Raw genomic sequence first — 23621 nt, 5'->3', positions numbered from 1 at the left:
ATAATTAAAAAAAACTGGTCTGGCCCTACCATGAGGTGGGGCGAGACTGTCGCTTCGTGCAGCAGCGGTGACACTTCCCTGGCTGTTACATTTGGACTCTGCAGTTTTTCCCCTTCGTTGCACAACTTTTCAAGATAGCTTAATGACTCAGAGCAAGGCGAACGGTCCCATTGCTAGTTTTATAGCAAAAATCGAATTGCTGGTCTCTCTTGTCTTCTGAACGTGGTACGGTGAACGGGTGTCATCTTGTCCTTTGCCCTAAGTTAGGACTGTGTCTTGGGCAGGATCTTCCAGTAGCTCCTTTCCTTTTGAAAGGTCACTTATCCTAAGGAACTAGTTGACATGTGACTATGTGTACTTGTGTGTGCTTCCATGAATAGTGAGGAAAATAATTCCTTGCAGGTGTTGTAATAAATACTAGGAATGTTTCCTGTTTGCAAATATTGAGCTAACTGGTATGAAAAGGATAGTAGTGGTTTGAATGTTGAAACGGGTCTCTGCCTGTGAGCAACGCTATAAGGAAGCTAAAGATGGTTAAGTTAGTGCTGATTGTTCCACCATTTAAGGTTGGGTGGCGTTACTTATAGTAAAAGGAGTGGTGCATTACTAATACTTTGTGAATGGTTACTTCCAAAGGTGTGGCTTTAAGTAAGAGCGGGACGGTACAGGTGGAAGGCTCCTGTGGGGAGGTGAAATTCAAACTCAGCCAAAACCAATGTGTGGATGAGTTGCTTTTGCTTGTGTTGTGAATTAGCGTTGGCAACAACGTGCTATTTGAAGTATGCTGGTGCATGCTTTGGGGGAGGCTGAGGATCCTTGCCTGTCAGAACGTTGAGGGAAATGTGTTTCCGTCAGTCCTTACCTGGGCAGCTCAGCCTGATGGGACAGGTCCTTTTCATAGGGATGTGCCTGCCTCCCGCATAGTTAAGGTAAAATTGTAAGCCACGTAGTTGTCAGCATGTGGATGTGGTTTGATCCGAAATGAGGAAGCAGAATTCTTCTGTGTTAGACTTAAAAGAAGTCTCATTTGGGGGTTAAGATGGGTGGGTTTGAATGCAGAATAGGGTGTAGTAGTTGTATAGGTAGGGGACAAAACCCAAAAGGGTAATAAAGCTCTTCTTTAGCCATGAAGGTCACTGCATGTCCTTGGAATGATTGCATTCTCTTTTGGTCTTGTTCACCTCGCACAGTTCTGAGGATAAACTGGAGGAAGATTAGCTGTATTGCTGTGCTCGACTTCTTGCAGAGAAGGCAAAGTGTAAATGCAGTCATTATGACCTTCATCAGTCTGACAGATCCAAAACGTCAGCAAACACAGTCAATATAGAACTACAGTAGGTGCTTGTGGTGCAGATATTAGTAATGACTTTCTTACATGATTTTCGGTGTCTGCCCTGTCTTGGGCAACCTGTTTCAGAGCTGCAGTTCCCCGCAGTACAAGTATTCTGATTTTAAAAAGCTCATATGCGAAGCGTTTGATACTCTTGGAAAAAGTTGTCAGTCATCCTTATGAGCCAGATCAAAACGGGGCTCGGTTTGGCTTTGCTGAAGACCATCTGCCCAGCTTACAAGAGCCTCTGTTCTGTATAAAATAGTTCTTCCACCCTGGAGGCTATGAATGTTCTTGAATCATCCTCCCCCAATAAACAGATGCAATTTTGTCTTTGTTAAAACAGCTAGTAGTACTGCCAGAAAATAATCAGAAATTTCTCTGCACTTCTGAATAGAGGAATAGTTACTACAATCATTTATGGTGCCCCCCCCCATGCATGACTAAAGCTTGTTTCTATGAGGGTGTTCCAACCCATTGAGAGTCTTAGGCACATTCAGCTTGATGTGGGGAAAGTAACCCACGAGTCCACTATATGCCATGTACTGTTTCATTATGTTATCTCCCTGGTGTTGTAGGAGAAAGCTTCCATCATTTACAGAAATGGATGGTTGTCTCTGAATGAGGACTCTTTGAGTTCTGTGAGGTACATTGCCCTCTCCATTTTTTTCCCCAGGAAAGGGTTTACATGATTGAGACCCAACCCTAGTATGACAGGAGAACAGTGGTACTTTGTTTAAAAAAATTTGCATATCTTATCTGGGTTGTCTTTTGTTTTTACAGCTGTAGGTCAGTACTGATTCCTGTCTTAGCCAGTGGAAAACTTAGGGAATGGCAGGTGAAACTGAGGCTTTAAGCTGATCCACCAGTAAAGCAGACTACCAGATAGGAGCTTATAATTTAACTTCAGGAGGGCTTCGGAAGATTCTTTTGGGTGGTGTGCAGTCTTGCATGCTTCTATTGTAGCTGCACAGCATGATTTTTCAGCAGTTAAGGAAGTTAAACTGCGTGACACACCCTTTCTTTATCAGAGGCTTACAAGGAAGGGCACAACGGGGTTTGGAAGGTGGAGGCTGTCAGTTTGGAACATGAAATGCTGTTGATAATGAAGCACGGCGCACAATGGGTTCACGCCCTCTGGTGTTCCTTGTCTTTCGCAGAAGCAGACTTGAAGGCTTCTGTCCTTTAAGGGTTAAAGACAGAAGAAAAAAAGTTCTATTTCTTAGAAAGGAGAAAGACCCTGCTTACTTCTTGCAAAAAACTTACAAAATCGTCTTGGCCCTTGCATCTGTTCAGTTTGACATGAATCACTCCTTCCTTGGAAGGTTACTCCCCTTTTGCACAGATGTGGAAATGAAAGTGTATGCAGTCATCAGGAGGAGTAAGTTGGCAGAGGAAGAATTTCTGCAGAACATGGCTGGAAACAAAACATATTTGGAGGTTAAGCATGGCCATCGTTCTTACATACATACCTTGCTCCTCCTCCTTCCAAGGCCTGCAAGTTGGGGAGTTGTGGCCCTTCCAGTCTTTACTTACTTAATAATACAGTAATAATAATCTCAGAACTGCAGAGCTGGAAGAGATCTTACGGATCATCAGTTCCAGCCCATGTTAAGAGGTCTAGAGGGGAATTGAACTCCCAGCCTCTGTCATAGCTTGTAGCCATTGGCCCTTTGGGCTGGAAATTGAGGGGACAAGGTCAAAAACAGCTGCAGGGCCTAATTTCTTACCTGACACACTTAAGTACTGAACCCAAGCAGCATTGTGCCTAAAACAGAGTTAATCATCATCGTCATCATCATTATTATATGCCATCAACTCAGTTCTGTCTTATGGCAACTGTTTTCTGGGTGTTCTCTAGACAAATAGTACTCAGAAGTGGTTTACCCTTCCCTTTTTCTGGGGAGTGCCCTGGGGCGGTGCAGCTTGCCCAAGGATACACAGGAGTGGGGGAATTGAACACCCAACCTCTGGCTCTGCAGCTATGGATGCAGAAATCCTCAGTCTCTCTTCTTGCTGTTATAGAGGAAATGTAATTTTTTTTGTAAGCCACACCTTCAGTTTTCCCCTGCTCCCTTGAATTTGCAGTATGGTGGACAAAAATTATATTGTCGTAGCGTGGTCTGCACTAAGTGAGATCTTCACAGCTGGTCGGAGTTCAGATCCGACTCCATTGTAGACTGGGTCAATATGGCTTCAGCATGGCATCTTAAAATCAGGGGCATGGGAAGCTGAGCTAGAATAATTCCCATTGGCCTTGGCAGGCCCAGTGGCAGAAACTGGGTGCAGGCTGTGTTAGCTTTCCTGAAATTTATCTGTGTTAACTCTGGAGAAGTAGAATCAAGTTGAAACAGGAAAATGTGGCTTGCTTTGTAATTGCTAGTTAAATGGCTCTGCTTGAGAAACCACCCCTACCTTAGGAGACGCCGTCAGTGTTAACTTAGCCCCCTTCTCTGTTGAGTTTTGGGAGGGGCCACAATCAAAAGGACCAAAAATTACTGCATACATGGATTTGTGTTTGTACAAGTGTAACCTGGAACAGTGGCGTTCGAACTTCTAACCTTTAGGGAACTATTTCCATATTGACTTGCGCAGATTTTTTTCCCCCCAAAGCAAACATTTCAGAAGATCATTCTGTGTGTGTTGTCCGTTACTGTTCTGGGAAAGTGAATGTTTGATTTTACCTTTTATATTTGGTTCTGCTGTTACAGAGAAAAGGGTGGTCTTCAGCTGGGTTCATTACATGGCTTATGAGTTCATTGCAATTTCTCAAAAATAATCTGTGTGCTTGCAACTTCAGCAGCTGGGTTTTGTATTTTGGCACTCTTAAGAGTCCAAAACCATAGATCTGCTTAGCTGGAGTTTGAATGACCTCGTGGAAAACAGGCTTAGATCAGAGTATTGACCACCGTTCATTATTCTAGACATCTTTGTGTGTGCATCAGGTTCTGCATATTATCTGTTAAGTATCTGTAAGAATGAGAAAGAAATGGAAAAGGTAGTTCTTTCTGAATCTCCTGAGTAGCCAAATGAAAGTGCTTTAATTCTAAAATTAAATCTTTGCCCACCTTATTGATAGCTGATGTTTGGTCAACGGTCGCTGTTACAAAAGGCACACGAACTGTGGAATGACATTGATCTCTTCTCTCCCCCCCCCACCCAAATTTCTCTCTGTGTCTTCCAGCTCCAGAACCTGGGGATTAATCCGGCCAACATAGGCTTCAGCACTCTGACCATGGAGTCTGACAAATTCATCTGCATACGGGAGAAAGTGGGAGAGCAAGCCCAGGTGGTCATCATCGACATGAACGATCCCAGCAACCCCATTCGCCGGCCCATTTCGGCCGATAGTGCGATCATGAACCCTGCCAGCAAGGTCATTGCCCTAAAAGGTACTCCTTTGCTCGTTGCTTGAGAACTTGGAGCAGGTCTTTTGTTCATAAAAAATGTTTTGTCAGGTTCCCTGTAAGAATGGCAAGTGGAAGGCAGGAGAATGGAGCTGAATGCGTTTTACGTTATATCCCATCTCAAGCAAGTGTATTCCCTTGCTGTACGCCCGTCCAAAACACAGCTGGGATTTGTAAGATATTCTTGGCCTACTTCTTTTTCAAAATGTCTCCTTTAAAAAAGCACCTTATGTGCACTCCTGGGGGGGCATGTACGAATGGAGACAAACCAGGAGAACTTCTAAAATTTAGACGATGAATGAATTAAAGCAGTGCTGAAGTGTGTACCTTACAGGGACGAGTTAGGGGTTTTGTTGTTGTTACAACTATAGGATTAACATTTAAAAATAAGAGGCTTGGGCGGCAGACATGCATAGTTAGAACTGATGGACAGGAAACTTCTGAGCGTCCATTTATCCGAGGAGCCTTTTGAGTGCCAGAACTGAGCTTGAGATTCTTTCGCTCACAAAACTACACTTGCTTCCCCACCCAAAGTATCTTAGAAGTTTAAATCAGGGTGGCAGGGCCTTCTTGCTTGCTTCATAGGGGAGTCAGAAACTGATTTATTATATAGTCCTCACATTTAACCAGAAAATCTTGGTCTAGCTTCTCTCACCCTTGAGGTAGTGAATTGGTCTAAAAAGGTTCATGTATTCACTGTATGGTGGAGCCTACTTGCCTGGTAGATGCCGGACGCTGAGATAGAAAAGAATTGAAACGGGTTCAGCCCTGATGGAAGCTACCTGTTCAGTGGCTGTCGCTCAGACCAATTTTTTTCATTGCCCTGCACATGTGCCTTCATAAAACCAATATATGATCATGTTTCCTTCTTTCATAAAAAAAACACCAAAAATCACCTAAGCTCTTGTTACAATAGCTTCCTCTCTCTCTCTCTCTCTCTCTCTCTGCTCTTCCTTTTGATGGCTTTAATACTGTACCACTATTTTTGTCACACTTTTTAATGCTTTCTTGTGTGTGCAGATGGTGAGTTACCTCCATTTCGGATTGTATTTGTGTTTGTCCTGTTTTATGAAAAGAGAATGTGAAAGGCTTACCCGGCTTAACGGCTTAACGGGGCACGTCGCTGAATAATTAAGGTGGAGGAGGAGACGAGGACCTACATTCTGTCCCTGCCACAGTGCCTGGTTCTCAAAAGTTCCCCTTTGAAAAATAAAAGAAAAAAGGCAAAGAAGTGATTATGAATTTCATGGACCCCTGCAAGTAGGGAGTACTTGGATGTGCTTCAAGCTTTTTATAAACAGGACAGAGACTCTTACAATTTCATATATGGTTGTACTTTTTTTTTTTTTAATGTGCTCTGTAAAATTGTATGGGACAGAAATGAAGCCAACGCCTGGTTTTCAAATAGAGAATGTTTCTTGGATTCTTGTTGCCCAGAAATCCAAGACGGTGTAGTGAAAGGAACAGCAGCTGAAGTAGTTGTAGTTTCCCCTCCCTCACCTATCCTTATTTGCCCCCCTCCCTCCCATTTTGAGAGCAGGTCTAACCTGTCAAGAGTAGAATCGCGCTTCCTGACCCTCGGTGGGAGGGACAAGGGTAGCTTGGCCTTTGACCCTGAAACTCTTCTTTAATGGCTTTGAAAGTCTGCATAGTTTCTGTGCTTTGTGTTCTTCTTTGGGTGGAGTTTTTGTCAACCTGTTGGGCTGAGTGTATCCTTGGAGGCTACGTGAAGCTTGGCCTTCCTTAGCTGATTAGCTAAATGCTTCCCCCCCCCCCCCCCAGTTTGTTTGCTCCTGACACCTAACCCCTCTTTTCATCGATGGTGTTTTAGTTCCTAGGGTGGCAGGTGGGTTGCTTTGAGAAGGTGTGGAGTAGTGAGTGAGGAGTCGGGATCGAGCTGTAGGGTCTGCTTCTTGTCAGAACTAAATATCAGGAGTCAGTGGCCATTTACTGCATCTATTTCCATCTTTAAAACAACCTTTGGGGCCTCTCCTTGCCAGCTTTGAGTAGCAAACATACCTGCTTTGCTTTTTCATGCTGAAGCTTTTAAAGGCTTGGGCAGTATTCTCAATTTTACACATTTTTTTTTCTAAAACCATCTGGAGAACCACCCATAAAGAAGTGGCCCCATCGTGTGGGCTGCTGGTTAGCGCTTGAAACTATCTGTGTCTCGTTTTCCTTCAAAGGAGATCAAGGCGGTACGTTTGGGACTGCTCAAACTGCTCCCATATTTCTCTCGCCGTGACCTTCTTAAGCAGAACACGGGTATAGTGTCCAGTAAGCTTAACAGCCAAACAAGAATTTGAACTCAGATCTCCCCAGGTTAGGTCCTATTAAATCAGGTGCAACCTTCTGATTCCTTTGTGGTAAAGATACCAGCAGTAGCAGCACAATCAAGTTTGATATGTGACTATTCACTCCTTTTTTCCTTCTGTGACCCAAAACACTCCTATTGTTATCTCTGCACCCCCCAGCCTGCCTGGTTGCCGTTGTGTTCTTCCATCATCCTCCGCCCCTTCCCCTGTATAATGCACATTTAGTCTGTGATGTGCAGTAGCAGAAACCTTGTTACAGGTTTTGGTTATCTCTAAACCAGGCTACTGACCGACCCAACAGAGTGTCCACCCTGTGACCACCATTTCTTATTCTCACCAACGATATTGTGTGTCTCCCGCCTCCCCATTACTGGCAATGGGTACATACTTAGATTTGTGCATAGCGTTGCTGTTGTATGCCTTGATGTACTCTATCTTCTGGAGCAGGAGGTTAAAAATCGGCTGCTCAGCTTGAAGATGAGTAACCTAGCATGAATGTTGAGCCTTGCAACTTCGTCCCAGATGAAATTTATGTCCGATGTCCCTTGTAATTTGGTTCTTTTACACTTAACTTGTATAGAGTAGTAGAAGTTGCTTGAAGAATGTTGGTATCTTGTTTTTTTTTTTTTTTTTAAAGGCCCGTTGGCCATCAGAAGTCTTTCTAGTACTGTGCATGAGAGAATGTTCTCTGGAGTCAGGTGGTATGTGTAGACCCTTAAACCGCTCATCGTAGCCCTTCCAGTTGGTGGACTTTTAGCAGTAACTTTGGCTAATTGACCTGTAATTGTGTCTAGCCGGAAAAACCCTTCAGATCTTTAACATTGAAATGAAGAGCAAAATGAAGGCTCACACCATGACGGACGACGTCACCTTTTGGAAGTGGATCTCCCTAAACACGGTGGCCCTCGTGACGGACAACGCCGTCTACCACTGGAGCATGGAAGGAGAGAGTCAGCCCGTCAAAATGTTTGACCGCCATTCGAGTCTTGCAGGCTGCCAGATCATCAACTACCGTACAGATGCCAAGCAGAAGTGGCTGCTTTTGACTGGTATCTCAGCACAGGTAACGTTTGGGCAGCCGCTCGTGAATGTGTCAAAGCAGTGTCTGAACGAGTGGTATGCAGGCCACTCTGTTTTTGGACTACAACTCCCAGAGTTCTTCGGGCAGCACAGCCTGGGAGCTGAAATCTGAAATGACAAACCTCTGGTCTGAACAGAATGGGACTCTGGGATCAGTGGTATGGTCCCGACCTTTAATCTCTTCCTCATTTCTACTCGGAGATCAGAGTCGGTTGCTTCTGCCCCTGTTTCATCAAAGTAGCATAGGCACAAGCCCTGATGTGCTAGAGTACAGTGTTTATGAACCAGCGGTCCTTGTGCCGCTTGTGGGGGGACCCAAGCCATCTAGGAAGGATTTGGGGGTGATCCTGGCAGTGTAAGAACTCACTCTCTCTCAGTCTCTAATCTCCTCTTGTGAGTGGGACATGCCATCTCTTCCCGACCTTGCCTGCCGTGGATGATCTACCTGTCTTGTTCTGGCATGCTGGTGGCCATTTTTGGCACCCCTCCTTCCTCCTGGTTTTCCCTGCCCCCAAATGAAGTGTAATCGATAAGTCTAGTAAGAGAACAATTGTAAACACCTAAATGTCCTTTTTTGGGGGGCGGGGGGGCAGGAGTGATTTGCTGGGACATGAAGTGCCAGGGATTGAGGAACATAGTTTTAGCATTGTGTCAGATCAGGCAAAGGGAAAGCCCTCTTTTAGAGTGCTGGACTGCAATTCCCATCAGCCTTTAGGCAACGAAGCGACTGGTGAGGAATGACGGGAGTTAGTCCAGCAGCTTCCGAGGGTTGAGTTTTGGAAGGATCTTGCAGCGCAGAGCCGTGCAGTGAGCTAGAAAGTTCTACCGGCAGGCATTTTCACCGGATTGCAACCCTCTGCCAACGTACACATGAAAATGGCCTATTTAAAGGCCTTGCTGAGGCTTGCATAAATACCCAGTTTTTGGTTTAATGTGAATTAAGATTGTGGTTTATCGTAAAACTGTTAAAGAGACTTGCCTGCGCGCGCTCATCTCGTCATTTTTCTTTTTCATGAAGCAAAACCGCGTGGTAGGAGCCATGCAGCTTTATTCGGTAGACAGGAAGGTGTCCCAGCCCATCGAAGGCCACGCGGCGAGCTTTGCCCAGTTCAAAATGGAAGGCAACGCGGAAGAATCCACTCTGTTCTGCTTTGCAGTGAGAGGACAAGCTGGAGGCAAGGTAAGCCCCTGTGGGTTTGCATCCGCTGCTCTGGCCTAGCTGGAGGGAGAAGTGGTTTAACCTGGGGATTTTCTGCCCTACAGATTCACTGGCAATCTTGGGGTGCCGGGAGAAAACAACCGCACAACCAGCCCCCAGTGTTGCTATTGGGGGGGGGGGCGGACGAGGGATGGAAAATCCTCAGCCAGCCAATGCTTTTATCAGCTTTCAGCTTTTGACTTCTCCCTCAGGCGGGCTGGTTCCAAGAGCGCGGTAGATTTGGCCAGATGCTGTAGCTGTGCAGTCTGGGCCCAATCTCAGAACGGAGATTTGCAGGTTGAGTGGGTCTCTGCTAGATGCTGCAGGCAGTAGATAACCCCCATATCAGCGCTCCGTGGGATAAAGAAGAATGACTGCTCTCTCTTTTGGAAAACAAAGGCTTGACTGCAAGTCATCATCTGCTTCTCATTTCCTTTGCCATTGGAGGCAGCATCTCCTATTGCTGCTTCCCTCTTCAAGCTTTTGATGCATACGGCATGCATCAGAAACTTTCTACAGTACTGCCTCCCAGTCTCCGGAGGAAAAGAAGGTAGCATAGCATAGGTGCAGAGATACATATGTGCCTAGGAAGCCTGATTGGGTAGGGCTGGAGAGAGAAGCATTGTGGGGTTGATGCAAGACATGAAGTGGACGTCCAGCGTAAATTGTTCCTCGATAGCCTAATTACAAGAAACACCCCCCCCCTTTTTCTTGTGTTATACTCGTTGTGCAATCTAGGCAGAGTTTTAATGTAGCCTTTTAAAAAAGCACTGGAGTATATCAAGCAGTGGAGCTTACGCAGCGGCACCCAAAGCCCTTAATACCTAGCTTGCCTGCTGTGTTTGTAACTTAGCTTGAATGAACTTGTGTGTGTGTGTGTTTGTGTGTGTTCCTTCTCAGGGAAGCTCAAGGTTTAAGCCCCTCTGATCTCTTCCTTCATACAGTTGCATATCATTGAAGTTGGCACACCCCCTACTGGCAATCAGCCCTTTCCCAAGAAAGCGGTGGATGTTTTCTTCCCGCCTGAAGCCCAGAACGATTTTCCAGTAGCGATGCAGGTAGGGTGTATGTTTCACAAATTGTGCTCTTGGTTATCTCTCTCTCTCTCTCTGTTGGGTGTGGGGAGCGGTTTGGGTCCAAGAGGGTTTCAGTCAGTCATTTCAGAATTCTGCAGAATGACAAAGCTTAACGCAGCCCGCTTCCAAGCCTTGGATTTAACATCGTAAGCTGCCTTTAATTGCTGCTTAGCCTTCTCTTTTATAGAACAAAAGTTCAGGTATTTTTGGCTTTTATAACAGCACCCAGAAAGCAGCTTGTTACTTAGGGAAGCTGTTGGCTGCTTTCAGCAGTTCAAACTCAACTGTGAAAGTTTTTTAACAAGGTAGCTGTGCCAGTCTAATGCAGCAAAAGTAATAAAGAGGTATGATACTTTGAAAGATTGACAAATAATGTGCTTAATCACTAAGGTGCTATGAGATTCCTTGTCATTCCGATTCAGTGGCTGCATTTACAGGCCCCACCAAGCCATGATTTAAGTTTGCTCTGCTTTATTTTTCTTTCAATTGTCCTACACGTGATTGAACAAACCATAGTTTATTTCTAAACTGGGGAAGACAAAGGAGGGAAGAAACATAATTTCGACTCTGATGTAATAAATAAGCCATTGTTTAAACCAAATGTGGACAATTTTGTCTGCTCCGCAGGGGCAGTTTTCTGACCCCAGTTCTTTTCAGGAGCTGTGCGGTTGACCCGACGAACCCACTGGAAACAACCTGGAAGTTGAAGTTTTGAAAGTAGCTAATTTGGTGCTTTATAAGGGGCAGGGAGGCCCTCCGACATATTTGAACATGAAGCATAACCCCTGGAGCCTTTTTCTATATTTTTTAATATAGAAAAAGAAGAATCTGAGTAGGGCGCAGAAATCGCCTGGCAGGTTGCGGTGGGGGCAAGGGCGACGTTTCCCCCACTTGTGATTTAAAGAAACCTAGGTTGCTTAAGTCAAGAATGAGACATAGTTTCTGTCTGTGGCCTGTCGTTGCCTTAACAAATGGGAGGCTTGGTCCCAACAGGCCAGAAATCAAATCGGCTACTTCGGCATCAAAGCACACACAGGCAAACACTGTTTCTGATCAACAAGGGCTGCGCATGCGCACTAGATAAATGGGAGATTGAATGGAGCATTATAAAGACAGGTGTTCAATATTCACTTTTCATTTAGGACTGCCGGATCGCTCAGTGGTTTAGGTATCTAATTAGCCAGAGATTGGGAGTTTGATACCCCTTTATTCCTCCTTGACAGGGGCTGGAAATGATGATCCGTTGCTTCCTCTGCAGTTTCAAGACTTTTATTATTATTTAAAAGCAGAATTTTCAAGTGCTCAAGCAGCTGATTGGGATTTCACCTCATTTCTTCTTCTTTCCCCTGGCAGATCAGTGAAAAGCATGACGTCGTCTTCTTGATCACGAAATACGGTTACATCCATCTGTATGACCTGGAAACCGGCACCTGTATCTACATGAATAGAATCAGCGGGGAGACCATCTTCGTCACTGCCCCTCATGAAGCCACAGCTGGGATCATCGGAGTCAACCGGAAAGGACAGGTAATGAGATATTAAATCTCCAAGAGAGAGAGCGCTCAGGAGCGTTCTAATTCTGGTTTCCCCAAGCCTGGCAGAAGAGATATTTTGATCACTATTTGCATTTTTTCCCCCAAAAAAACCTTCGCACACTCCGTACCTCTGAGTGTCTTGAGATGCATATTATTCTGAGCGTGACTTAGCGTTCTGAGCTCAGCTGGCTCCCCTTTCCAGGCAGCGGAATAGAAGCATGCAGCGTTTGAGCAGTAGGAGGTGGAAGCAAGAGAGTATGTGTGGCATGCTCTCTCTGAGCCTTTTTTTTTCTGGCCCTGTTTAATGCCATTGACCTTGGCCGTGCTTTCCAGTCGCTGCTCATCTTTGCTTTGAATTCATCGCTCGGTTATCAAGCCTGGAATGCAGCTTTTCAGCCAAGACTTGGAGGCTTCCCCGTCAGTGCTGCATTAGCGCTGGAGGGGTGTGTGTGACCTAAGTCAAGAGTTTGGGGCCGGGGGGGGGAGGAGAAGGTATGGCCCTCCAAATATTGCTCGATCACAGCTCCTATCAGCCTTACATAGCATAGCTGGTGGTGAGAAGTCATGGGAGTTGTAGTTTTTTCTTCGTAGTGCTTTTTTCCCCCTTTCTTTTTCTCTCTTTTTGGGTGTTTGACATGTTCGTTTAAATGGGTCGAAGGTGGTCAGTCTACAGAAGTTATCTAGCTCAAGGACCGTGCTGAACAAGCATAGAGGACTTTGCTGGCTGGCTCAACAGGAAGTTGGCTTTGCTCCCTGTTTGTTTTAGTCTTTAAAAAGGAGGAACTAGCGCTTTCCTTTAGAAAACGTCTCTCTCTGCCTGGCCTCATTGGGTGTCTTGAGCTTCCTTCTCTCCCGCTCACCCCCCCCCCACTGAGGTTCTGCAGTATTTTTGGGGTTTTTTGCTAGTTACTAAACAAAAGATGTGAACCAGTCCTTATGACTGGGAAGGAAGGTTGCTATGACAAACCACAGGGGTGTGGCGGATTCAGCATGGCCTCCAATTTGAGGCTTGGAAAGAGAAACTGCACTTAATAAGCGTGTGCGTTCGGTGTTCAGCTTGGACGTAGGTGGCAAAGTCCCAGATACACGAGTGCAGGGGGCAGCCAGTGGCAGGTTAAGCCGTCCAGGGGTGGGGAGCGCAAAATCAGTCTTTTCCCCAGATTGTTTTGCCGTCCGTTCTGGAATTCCTGGCAGATTAAAGCAGACGTGTCTCCCAGGGCTAGTATCCCTCCCTTTGGATTGTGTTAATCTGCTGCTAAGCTGCCGTGGCTGGCAGCTGGTTGCGTCGTCTGGGAAGCAAGACCCAACGGATTTGTGATTCCCTCTGAGTATAAAAGCTGGAGCTGTGTAGGACATGGCTTTTTACCAGATCAGACGATTGTCTCTCTGGCTCCTGTAACTGTCTGGCTCATAGCTCCCCCTACCTGATCTTGGGAATTAAAGGTGTCATCCTGTTGAACCCCTGGGGGCCTTCAGCTTGCTGAGCACATGCTACTCTGGTGTGTGATGACCCCTATGTGTCAGGACCCGTATGTGTTTCTGACCTGGAACGGTAGGGTATCCATCTGGAGCAGTGAATACCCCCGTGGTGAAGCAGAGCAGCTGCATGCACTCGCTCTGGTGTCCCTGTTCAGGAACGCCGTGTGCTTCCAATCGGATTGGATGATGATTCATCGTTGTTTCCCAGTAGTCCTCACTCCTTCCTCTCTGGGTCTCAAGCCTGAAGGCCAGCGGCACATGATGATTCCCCCGGCAGAAGCAGCTCTTGGGCAGTTGAAAAAGGAACTGCATGTTGTACAGAATCAAGTGGTTTCAACTTGGACTGCACCACTTCAGATTACAAGCGGGGGAGGAGAATGCTTTGAACGCCTGCACACCAAGCACATAAGCATCAGGAAGAGGGATGTTTCCCCTCCTTAGGCTAGCTTTCTGCTTGCCTGGAGGAAAGATACTGGGAGCCTCCCTGTGCTGGTTGTTTTCTCCATGCAAGATGCTTGTGTAGGCACGGCCATTGGAGACTACTAGGCTGTCTTTGCATGGGAGTCTAGCTGCTGCTGCTCCTCTCCCCTTAATATGATGATTTCAAGGTGCTCCTGGAACCTTTTGCTACCTGGCCCAGGTGAGCGAACGGCATCCAATGCACTTCTGCAAGTCAGGGTGCATAATACTAAAAAGTGGCACATGATAACAGGAAAAGGGGGGGGGGATGGATTCCCCAGAGCACCTTGCCTTTCCCTTAGTGATAAAAATATAATCACAACAAAGGAACCCATAATTTGTGTTCCTTTCCTGAATTGGCCTCCGGGGCCAAGCGTTAGGTACTCTACTTGATGTCAGACCTGATTCTCCATGTGTGGAAGAACCATTCGGAAGATTTGCTTTCTGGAGTCCCAAGTGGACACGTCTCGTGATTCCAGAAAGGGGTCACCTGCCAGCGGAAAGTGATCTTCTCTTGTTCCCCCCCAAATCCAGGTTCTGTCGGTGTGTGTCGAGGAAGAGAACATCATTCCGTACATTACCAACGTGCTGCAGAACCCCGACCTCGCCTTGCGGATGGCGGTTCGCAACAACCTGGCCGGAGCGGAAGAGCTGTTTGCGCGGAAATTCAATGCCCTTTTTGCCCAGGGGAGCTATTCGGAGGCGGCCAAGGTGGCAGCCAATGCCCCCAAGGTATGGGGGGAATGGCTTTGGTGCCACTGTTGCAATCCTCTTGTCCTGGTACAGTTCAGTCCATAAGGGAAGTCTCGTGATATGTCCTGGAGAGGGCCGCCCTGTGATTTTTTTCCCTCGTGGTCCCTGTTTCCGACGCCCGCAGCTTCCCCTGTTCTCAGGGGTTAACGGTTTGGATTGGAAGCTCCTCGGGCTGGCAGCCTGTTCCCATTTATGTGGCCTCAAGCATGCTGCGCACCGGCCCAGCTATATAAATTAACAGTAAACCAGCAAATTGGCAAAACGGTGGGGAAATCCATTGTAGAATACATTCTGTAAAACGCTGGTCTGTTAGGTCCAAAATTGGGTGTCCCGTTCGTGAACCTTGGCTGCTAACAAAATACAAATCTTAAATGATCAGAAGTAGCTCCCTGTTTCTGTGTATTAGGTAGTTTTAATTTTCAGTAGGCTTCACGGCACAATATTTTCCTTTTTCACCATTTCGTGCCAGCTGCAACTGGGTTCTTAGAACAGTGCCCTAATCCATGAAGAGCCAGGTTGCCTCTTGGTGGTGCATGCAAGGGGTAAAATACAGGGGGGAAGTGTCTCATCTGCCTTTTCCGTTTCAAGGGAATATTGCGTACCCCAGACACCATCCGTCGGTTCCAGAGTGTACCAGCCCAGCCCGGCCAGACCTCTCCCCTGCTCCAGTATTTTGGGATTCTGCTCGATCAAGGCCAGTTGAACAAGTACGAATCTTTAGAACTCTGCCGGCCAGTCCTCCAGCAAGGACGGAAGCAGCTCCTGGAGAAGTGGTTAAAGGAAGACAAGGTACACCGTGCTTGTGGGGGTGTAGGGCTAGGCTTCCCTGAGGGGTGGGACTCAGTCACAAATCCTTTCTTGCCAGATCTGAATCCCTCCGTCTCTGTGAATCGAGAACAGATCAGCGGTAGTCTGCATTAGCAAACGGGTGGATTAAGGCAGCAATTTGTAGTCAGTAGGTTGGGATGCCAAGCGGATCGGTTGTCAGTTTTGACATACCCAGGTTTAATGCAGGATACAGGAGTTGGAATTTCTTTCCTTTCCCCCGAATCTCCCAGTGTTTTGTTACAGTGGTCACTCCTGAAAGTCCAGTGTTCCTTCTTCCAATATAAACTGGGCTTCATCCTGCGTTTGAGAAATGTCCAAGGGTTCTTTCGCTTCATAGGCACTTTGTAAATTAAACATCCAACAGATTTCTGCAGGGAGAAATTCTGCAAATTGGGCGCCTTTGGCCTCTCTTGGTCTTGGAGAAGAGCAGGAATATATTTACTGCTCTGTGAACCATGAGAATCAGTGTTTGGAAGAGCCTTCCTGAAATTTCACTGGGCAATTGTCTACATGTTTCCAGGCATCCCTGCAACCACGAGGGCTGGGAACTTGTAATGCTTTTCTTAAAAGGAAGAGAGAGACCTGCGTTGTTTAGGCTCCTTGATTTCATAATTCCCGCATATTCAGTCCCTGGGTATCAATAAATCTTTCTCATCAGTTATTTTGGTTTGGGGTTGGTTTTGGTTCATTATTTTATGTAAACACTTGTTTTAAACTAGCTGGAATGCTCTGAAGAACTGGGGGACTTGGTGAAATCTGTGGATCCCACTCTAGCGCTGAGCGTCTACCTCCGGGCAAACGTCCCCAACAAAGTCATCCAGTGTTTTGCTGAAACAGGACAAGTTCAGAAGATCGTGCTTTATGCAAAGAAGGTGCGTTACTGATCCGAAACGTCACTCCTTGAGAGAACTGGTTTGCCCTCATGCCGAACGACAACGTGCAGGGCTTGGTGGTATCCTCGCGCTTCCAGTGTAAATCTGTCTTGTCTGGAGAGCAAACCTGAGCCTAGGAAATCTAGGTCCCAGCTCTTCCGAAGGGCAGGCCAGTGCGGGCCCCCATAGTTTCCCTGTGGCAAGGCAGCGCAGGCAGACGAAAAGGTTTTCTCCTGAACCCGGGTTGAGATGGGAACCAGCAGCGCCAGCAGAGTGGTTGTGTATGGGGGGGGCTTTAGGACCAGATGGGGTGCCGTGGGGCCAGCTCCCGTGGAATAGCACAGGGCTGGACGAACCTGCGGCCTTCCAGATTTCGTTCACTGACAGCTATTTGCCCAAATACTGGTCCAGGAGGAAGACAGGACTTCTTGTCTTGACTCAGCCCACCTGGCCTGTGACCAGGGATCATGGGAATAGTAGTTCGCCATCTTGGAGAAACCCCCACTTCCGTGCAGGAAGGGCCGAGAACCGGCTGGGCGTTCTTGGGGCCCTCTAGAGACCGCTTCCTGTCCAAGGTTTTGGAAAGCTGATGGCCCGTCTTTCTTTTTGTGTGTGTGTGTCTGTGTGTGTGTTTACCTGCCTGTGCTCACTCGCACTCCTCTAGGTGGGCTACACCCCGGACTGGATCTTCCTGCTGAGGAACGTCATGCGGATCAGCCCGGACCAAGGGCAGCAGTTTGCCCAAATGCTGGTGCAGGATGAGGAGCCTCTGGCAGATATCACCCAGGTGAGGAAACCTTGAATACCTGACACCATCCAAAAGACTGGATTCCTTGCAGGCTGCCTTGCAAATCTGTTTAACGGTATGTGAGAGGTTGCATTTTTTAACTCAGAGAGGGGAGTTGAAAAGTAAAAATTCTTTGTGGGAACAGGGACATCTCAATATGTTGGACCCCAGGTCGAAGCTTGAGCTCCCTAAGTCGCGGTGGTTTGCGGTGGTTGGCGGGAGCAGGCTTGGCAGGCATCGGTTCCTACGATGGGGAAGCAGGGGAAAGAAGTCCATCGAGACCCTTAGCATTTGGAAGACTTGGTTTAGTTTTGGGATTGGTCTTGTGTAACGAGGGGCACTGGCTACGAAGAGGGCATCGCCTTTTCTCCTCCTGCTTCAGGACACTTTTATGTGGAAAGTTGCCCAAAACAACGGCGTTTCCCCCTCTCTTTCAGATTGTGGATGTCTTCATGGAATACAACCTGATTCAGCAATGCACTGCTTTTCTGTTGGACGCTCTGAAAAACAACCGCCCCTCCGAAGGACCTTTGCAGACCCGCTTGCTCGAAATGAACCTCATGCATGCTCCTCAGGTACCCTCTATATTTTGCAAGAATAGGTCAAAATGGATACTTAATGTCCATGGTATTCATCTCCTAAAGATGAGCTCAACTACAACTCCCATCAGCCCCAGCCAGTGTTGTCAAACAGGACAAGGGAGAGTTGAATTAGCGTCTCATCCCTTTAATGGCCTTAGAAATCCATAATTCCCTTGGGAATGTCTTATGACTGTGGTCGAGTTTTTTTATTTTATTTTTATGTATCCTGCCATTCTGGCTGTCCTGTCATTTTTAACCACGGGGGGGAAAACACCATTAAATTCAGCACCTTGACTCTTCAAGCAAAACACTGCCAAAATCAGAAATGAATGGATTGGGGCAGTTAAGACCATCCCCACACCAAAATCCCTTGAAATTTTCGAATGTCCCATGAGACAGACATTGAAGAATCTCTCCCCCCCCCCTTTATGGCCTTTGAATAGGTGGTGGTAAAATTCTGAATGCCAAAAGGAGCTGTGTGTTTGAGAGCTGAATGCTTTTCCTTTAAGGTTGCCGATGCCATCTTGGGGAACCAGATGTTTACCCACTATGACCGAGCCCACATTGCCCAGCTGTGCGAGAAGGCCGGCCTCCTCCAAAGAGCCCTGGAGCACTTCACTGATTTATATGACATCAAGCGAGCCGTCGTCCACACCCACCTTCTCAACCCCGAGGTACAGTGGCCCTTGCTCGGTTCAGGGAATATTTTTCTGGCATACATGCCTGCAGAAGGGCAGCTTGTCCTGTTCCGGGGTCTTGCTTTGAAAGTTATCTCTCTCTCTCTCTCTCTTTTGATATGTGTGAAACTTGAAAATCTGAGCCGCCGCCTGTTGTAATTCTTTGTTTCCCTTGCAGTGGCTGGTGAACTATTTCGGTTCCCTCTCCGTTGAAGACTCTCTGGAGTGCCTGCGGGCCATGCTTTCTGCCAACATCCGCCAGAACCTGCAGATCTGCGTCCAGGTGGCTTCCAAATACCACGAGCAGCTTTCCACCCAGTCGCTCATTGAACTTTTCGAATCGTTCAAGAGCTTTGAAGGTGAGGCCAGGTGTGGGGAGTGCGTGAAGCCTCTCAGGGGTTGCAGTGCCTGCTATAACTCAGCCAGTCTGTCCACTTTCCCTGAATTATGTTTGTCGCTGAGAAAGTGTGAATCTGTGCTTCAGAGGGCAGGCAGTTTGCCCTGTCTCTTGCCCCAGTCAGTTCCTATGTCAGGGGTAGGGGAATATCCTTAGAAATGAAGTTGGTACAGTAGTTGGTGTTGCATCACCCTCTAGTCTTGCCTTCTTCGGCCTAAGAGAGTACAGCAAGCAGTGAGAGTAAAGCTGTGTGTTTCGAGTGCTTGCAACTCTTCCCCGGATCTTTTGCACCAGGACTGGAACTTTGCTTGTTAGAACTGATTCGTGAAAATGTTTCAAGTCAAGCATCCGGACCCTGTGGAAACTCAGCTCTTTGTCCCACCATTGCCTATTTTCCAACTTGGGTTCTTAAAAGTATTGCCCTTTGCATTTCCTGCTTCCCTCTTCAGGTCTCTTCTATTTCCTGGGCTCCATTGTCAACTTCAGCCAGGACCCCGACGTGCACTTCAAATATATCCAGGCGGCCTGTAAAACAGGCCAGATTAAAGAGGTGGAGAGGATTTGCAGAGAAAGTAACTGCTATGATCCGGAGCGGGTGAAGAACTTCCTCAAGGTAAGGTTGAGAGAGAGAGACACACACATTCCCAAACCTCATTTCTGATCTGTTGGCGATGAAGGCTGTTTGCAAACTCACAGGAGCTGCCAGCCTTTACTCTGAGAATATAAATGAAAAGGCAGAAGCATTTTGGTCATCAGAGCGGAAGCTGGCTCTCCAGAGTTTCCTTTCTAATTGCACATTCATGTTTGTGTTGGTTGACATTAGTCCAGGGCTTGCTTCTGCCCAAAGAAATGGATTTGAATCTTGCAGGGCCCCAAAGACTCTGTTGGCTAAACTGACAAAGTTCCTACTCTGGAAATCCTCTCTGTTCCGTGTGTCCGTATTCTTCCAGAAACTGTTTCTGAGGAATGGGTCTGGCTGCCATTCGAGAGATGGTCGGGTTGGGTTGGGAGAGATTTGGGGGCCTTCTCGGTCCACCCAAGAGCTGTTTTGCAGAATCAGCTGTGAATATGTCTGTCTGTCTGTCTGTCAATCTTTCCCTGATCAGTCTGTTGTCTTTTGTGCTGTTCCTTGTGTCTGTGGAACGCTCAGGACATGTACCAGGTAAACCTTTCAGCCCCGGACTCCCCGATCTGTTGACTCCTTACGTGTCTACTTTGTGTATAAGGTTATATCCTGGGATTTGCAGTCTTGAAAACAATGCTTGTGGGTGATAAGCAGCTTCCTCTTGGAACATGCTCCTTTTTCGGGGGGGGGGCAGGACAGAGGGCAGGCGGGGTGCTAACGTTGGTGTCACATTAGCTCAAGATGTCCAGATCACTTTCTCACAAAGACAAAACCATGCTCGTCATTGCGTCCGTCTGTATCAGAGTGAGTTCATCTGCAGGAGTTACATATGATTATCCGTTTCACAACTGGGCTCCTTTGCCCCTCCCTATGTAAGCGTTTGTTGGAGTCAGTCTCTTCTTTAAAACTGGAGAGAGATTTCATTCCTTCCAATTTTCACTTTTGGTCTGTAAGCGGAGCCTGTTTTAAGAAACAGGATGAGGCTCTTAAATTCACATTGGAATGGCTTGTATTTGAGCCCATGCGTTTAAGTCAGCCCTTGTATTCATATGTTGTGATGGCCCAAAAAGTGGATAAAAGCAAGGAAGAGCTTTTAGTATATTGTGCTGCAAATTAATATTTTTTGCAGCAGGCGGCCAGGCGGGTGTGGTTGGGAGGAGCACGGTGAGAAGGCCCGGGTACCACAAGCACGCTACCCTGAAGTGATGCTAGTAGTCTCCCACTCCTTCGGCTGTCCAGCACCCCACATAACTTCGGCAGCTGACAGAGGCTAGAAGCCTAGGCTAGGCTTGTAATCCCCTGTTGTCTTGTGCTTTTTGTAAAACCATCTTTGTAAATGTGGATGTGCTAAGAAACTGTGGTTGGACTCTTTAACAGTTTTTTTTTTAAAAGAAAAACAGCAGCTTGAGCAAGCTCAGACCTTAAAAAGAAGAGGGGTGGTTGTAAACAAAGCTAAAGCCTTTCAATATACTGTCTAGGCCGAATTTGAATTGAAAAATGTCTGTTCCCAGGACACAAGCCTGCTTTAGCTGCACAGTTGAGCTCTAAAGCTGCACAGTTGAGCAAGCAAGGCCACGTCATGTCCCTCTCCCTGCTTTTTTTTTTTTTAAACAGGAGGCAAAACTGACCGATCAGCTTCCCCTGATTATCGTGTGTGACCGCTTTGACTTTGTCCATGACCTGGTGCTCTACCTGTACAGGAACAACCTCCAGAAATACATTGAGATCTACGTGCAGAAGGTAAGGAGAAAAAGGGGGCTGGCAGCCTTGATGATGGCCGGTGCTTCTTTTCAAGGATTGGATCAGGGCCCTCCTTGCCGTGTTGGCAAGGTTTGAATCGTCCCCAAAGGCCATTTATAAAGCTGCCTTTAAAATGGTCATGTTGTCTGTCTGTCTGACATGAGAGAGGGGGAAGTTCTTGATCATGGCCACCGACCTCTCTGAATCTATATTTGCCCTTTAGTATGAGCACCCTCTGAAGGGCAAGAGGGCCCAGTGGACCCAGGGAGGACTCCTTAACAAGGACCATTAGGTTTGTCCCTGCCAAAGAGTGTTTTCAACACTTGGCTTCTTTTTTGAGCTGACCCACCATAGGCGTGCATTCACTCTTGCTCAACACCTCAAATGAATAAATCGTTGGCTCGCCCTTTCTCTTTCCGCCTAACCCAGCTTGTCAAACAGAGGAATTACTATTGGCTCGGCCTCACTTTTGTGAGACGGCTTTGTTATAACAGGGTTGTGGGCCCCTGCTTCACGGCTACCAGCGGTGCCGCCTGCTGTCGGCATGTATTAAGCGGAAGATTATTTCCTGTACAGACGGCATTTGCTTGTGAAGGCCAGTGGCCCTCCCTTGCTGTAACACACACACACCCTTATTCCCCTAGGTGAACCCCAGCCGTCTACCTGTGGTGATTGGGGGCTTGCTGGATGTCGACTGCTCTGAGGATGTCATCAAGAACCTGATCCTGGTTGTGAGAGGGCAGTTCTCCACCGACGAGTTGGTTGCTGAGGTTGAAAAGAGAAACAGGTAACGTCCGTGGGACTTGTGGAACTAGGCTCTCGCGGTCGCTCTCTCCCTTGCTAGCTAAGAAAGGCGTCATGGGGATCACGTCCGAAGGGGCCGTCTTGGCGTATTCTGTCTGTAGGTGGCAGGAATGCTCCACAGCCGTGTAAAACCTGTAGTGTGTGTTCCTGTTTCAAGGGAAAGAGAAGAACAAAAGCTGAGGTTGCAAGCGGAGGGGCTTGCCACTAACCTACGGAGTTCGTGATTGGGGCGAGAGTCAGTAGAACAGTCAGCAAGATTGCTCTGGTCTTGAAATGTACTGAGCTAAATGTCATGATGAGAGTCCCAACTGAAGTAGACCCGTTGAATGAAATCCAGGGTGGTTGTGTCCCTCGATTCACTGGGTTTTGTCTGGTTGGGATTATCCATTGGTTTTAGCTCCCAGGGTGTGTTTTCCTTGCCTCGTTGGCTTGGCACTTACTGACCTCGCTCCCCTGTGCTCTTTACAAGGGAAACTGAGCCTCGTGGTGTTGTTGAGGTAGACGATAGCTCCCGATTCCCGTATCCTTGGCTATCTTCTCTAGTATTGGGAGTTCCTGGCCTTCTGGAAGGCAGTGGCCCATGGAAGGATTTGGTTGTGTTCAGGCAAGGACCTTCAGCAGTCCACAGCCAACCCACCCACCCACTCTACCTTTTTAGGTTAAAACTCCTCCTGCCATGGCTGGAAGCCCGAATCCACGAGGGTTGCGAGGAGCCAGCCACCCACAATGCCCTGGCAAAGATCTACATCGACAGCAACAACAACCCGGAGCGGTTTCTGCGCGAGAACCCTTACTACGACAGCCGCGTGGTGGGGAAGTACTGCGAGAAGCGGGACCCGCACCTGGCCTGCGTGGCGTACGAACGCGGGCAGTGCGACCAGGAACTTATCAATGTGCGTAGCCACGTGCGGGGGTGGAGACGATTGTGCCTCCTACCCAGCCAGATTTGGGGGTGGTGGTTCTTGTTTTCTTTTGGGACTGGGGCTTGCAGTTGAAGAGAAGAGAGAGAGAGAGAGAGAGAAGTTGTTCTTCTCCAGTTCTTCCAGCCCAGCGCCTGCCTTACAGTGGGTGAGGTGGCTTGTGCGTCTAGTCGCCTAGAGTGGTCTTATAGGCCAGACGGGCAGGGTATAAATCAAATAAATAAATAAATAGTTCAGTATTAACATAGCCAGAAGCAGCAGCGTTCTTGCATCTCAAGCAGATGTTCCTTCTATCAGTTCTTGTCTGGTACCTGCTGAATTCAAAATGTGTGGTTACTGTGGATCTTAAGGTCCTTTTCTATAAGGCCCTAACATGCAAGATCTATGGTTGTACTGCTGAGGTATATTGTAGCTGAACCTCAGAGGTGGGGATACATGTTTTATCCCCAAGGGTTCCACTGTGAATTCTAGAGATATTCCTGGGGCCTGCCTTTGGTGGCCATCATCACAATGGAACGCAGGGTGTGAGCCTCTTTTGGCTCCTGTTACCACTAACTAAGCCTCAAGGGGTTTCACCATTTTAAAATGGGAAGAAACCTGCACAGCAGCTGTCCAGAAATTGCCTGGATAGGTTGTTTGGTTTTTCCAGAGGTAGAACTGATTTCCCGGTGTGGTGTAGAGAGGATAGAGCGAAGGATCGGGACTCTGGAGAACAGGGTTGGAATCTTACGCTGGCTAGATTTTCTCCACGGCCGCTC

The 23621-nt window shown here is 47.4% G+C and overlaps 1 protein-coding gene across 2 annotated transcripts in view; it reads left to right on the top strand.

The window, feature by feature from the left end:
- Nucleotides 1-23621, top strand: part of CLTC (clathrin heavy chain) — a 53444-nt gene that overhangs the window by 12111 nt on the left and 17712 nt on the right. For both annotated transcript variants that reach the window (XM_020786941.3, XM_078379304.1), the window contains exons 2-17: nt 4515-4722; nt 7847-8115; nt 9151-9312; nt 10275-10388; nt 11760-11933; nt 14414-14611; nt 15221-15421; nt 16180-16332; nt 16997-17119; nt 17557-17694; nt 18210-18374; nt 18556-18736; nt 19224-19387; nt 21014-21139; nt 21784-21926; nt 22602-22836. In XM_020786941.3, the coding sequence (XP_020642600.1) occupies nt 4515-4722; nt 7847-8115; nt 9151-9312; nt 10275-10388; nt 11760-11933; nt 14414-14611; nt 15221-15421; nt 16180-16332; nt 16997-17119; nt 17557-17694; nt 18210-18374; nt 18556-18736; nt 19224-19387; nt 21014-21139; nt 21784-21926; nt 22602-22836 (2754 nt within the window). The remainder of the gene's footprint in view (nt 1-4514; nt 4723-7846; nt 8116-9150; nt 9313-10274; nt 10389-11759; nt 11934-14413; nt 14612-15220; nt 15422-16179; nt 16333-16996; nt 17120-17556; nt 17695-18209; nt 18375-18555; nt 18737-19223; nt 19388-21013; nt 21140-21783; nt 21927-22601; nt 22837-23621) is intronic.

The sequence above is a fragment of the Pogona vitticeps genome, chromosome 7 (assembly GCF_051106095.1).
Source record: "Pogona vitticeps strain Pit_001003342236 chromosome 7, PviZW2.1, whole genome shotgun sequence".
In the NCBI taxonomy this organism is placed as follows: domain Eukaryota; kingdom Metazoa; phylum Chordata; class Lepidosauria; order Squamata; family Agamidae; genus Pogona; species Pogona vitticeps.
This window is presented reverse-complemented; position numbering and strand designations above follow the sequence as displayed.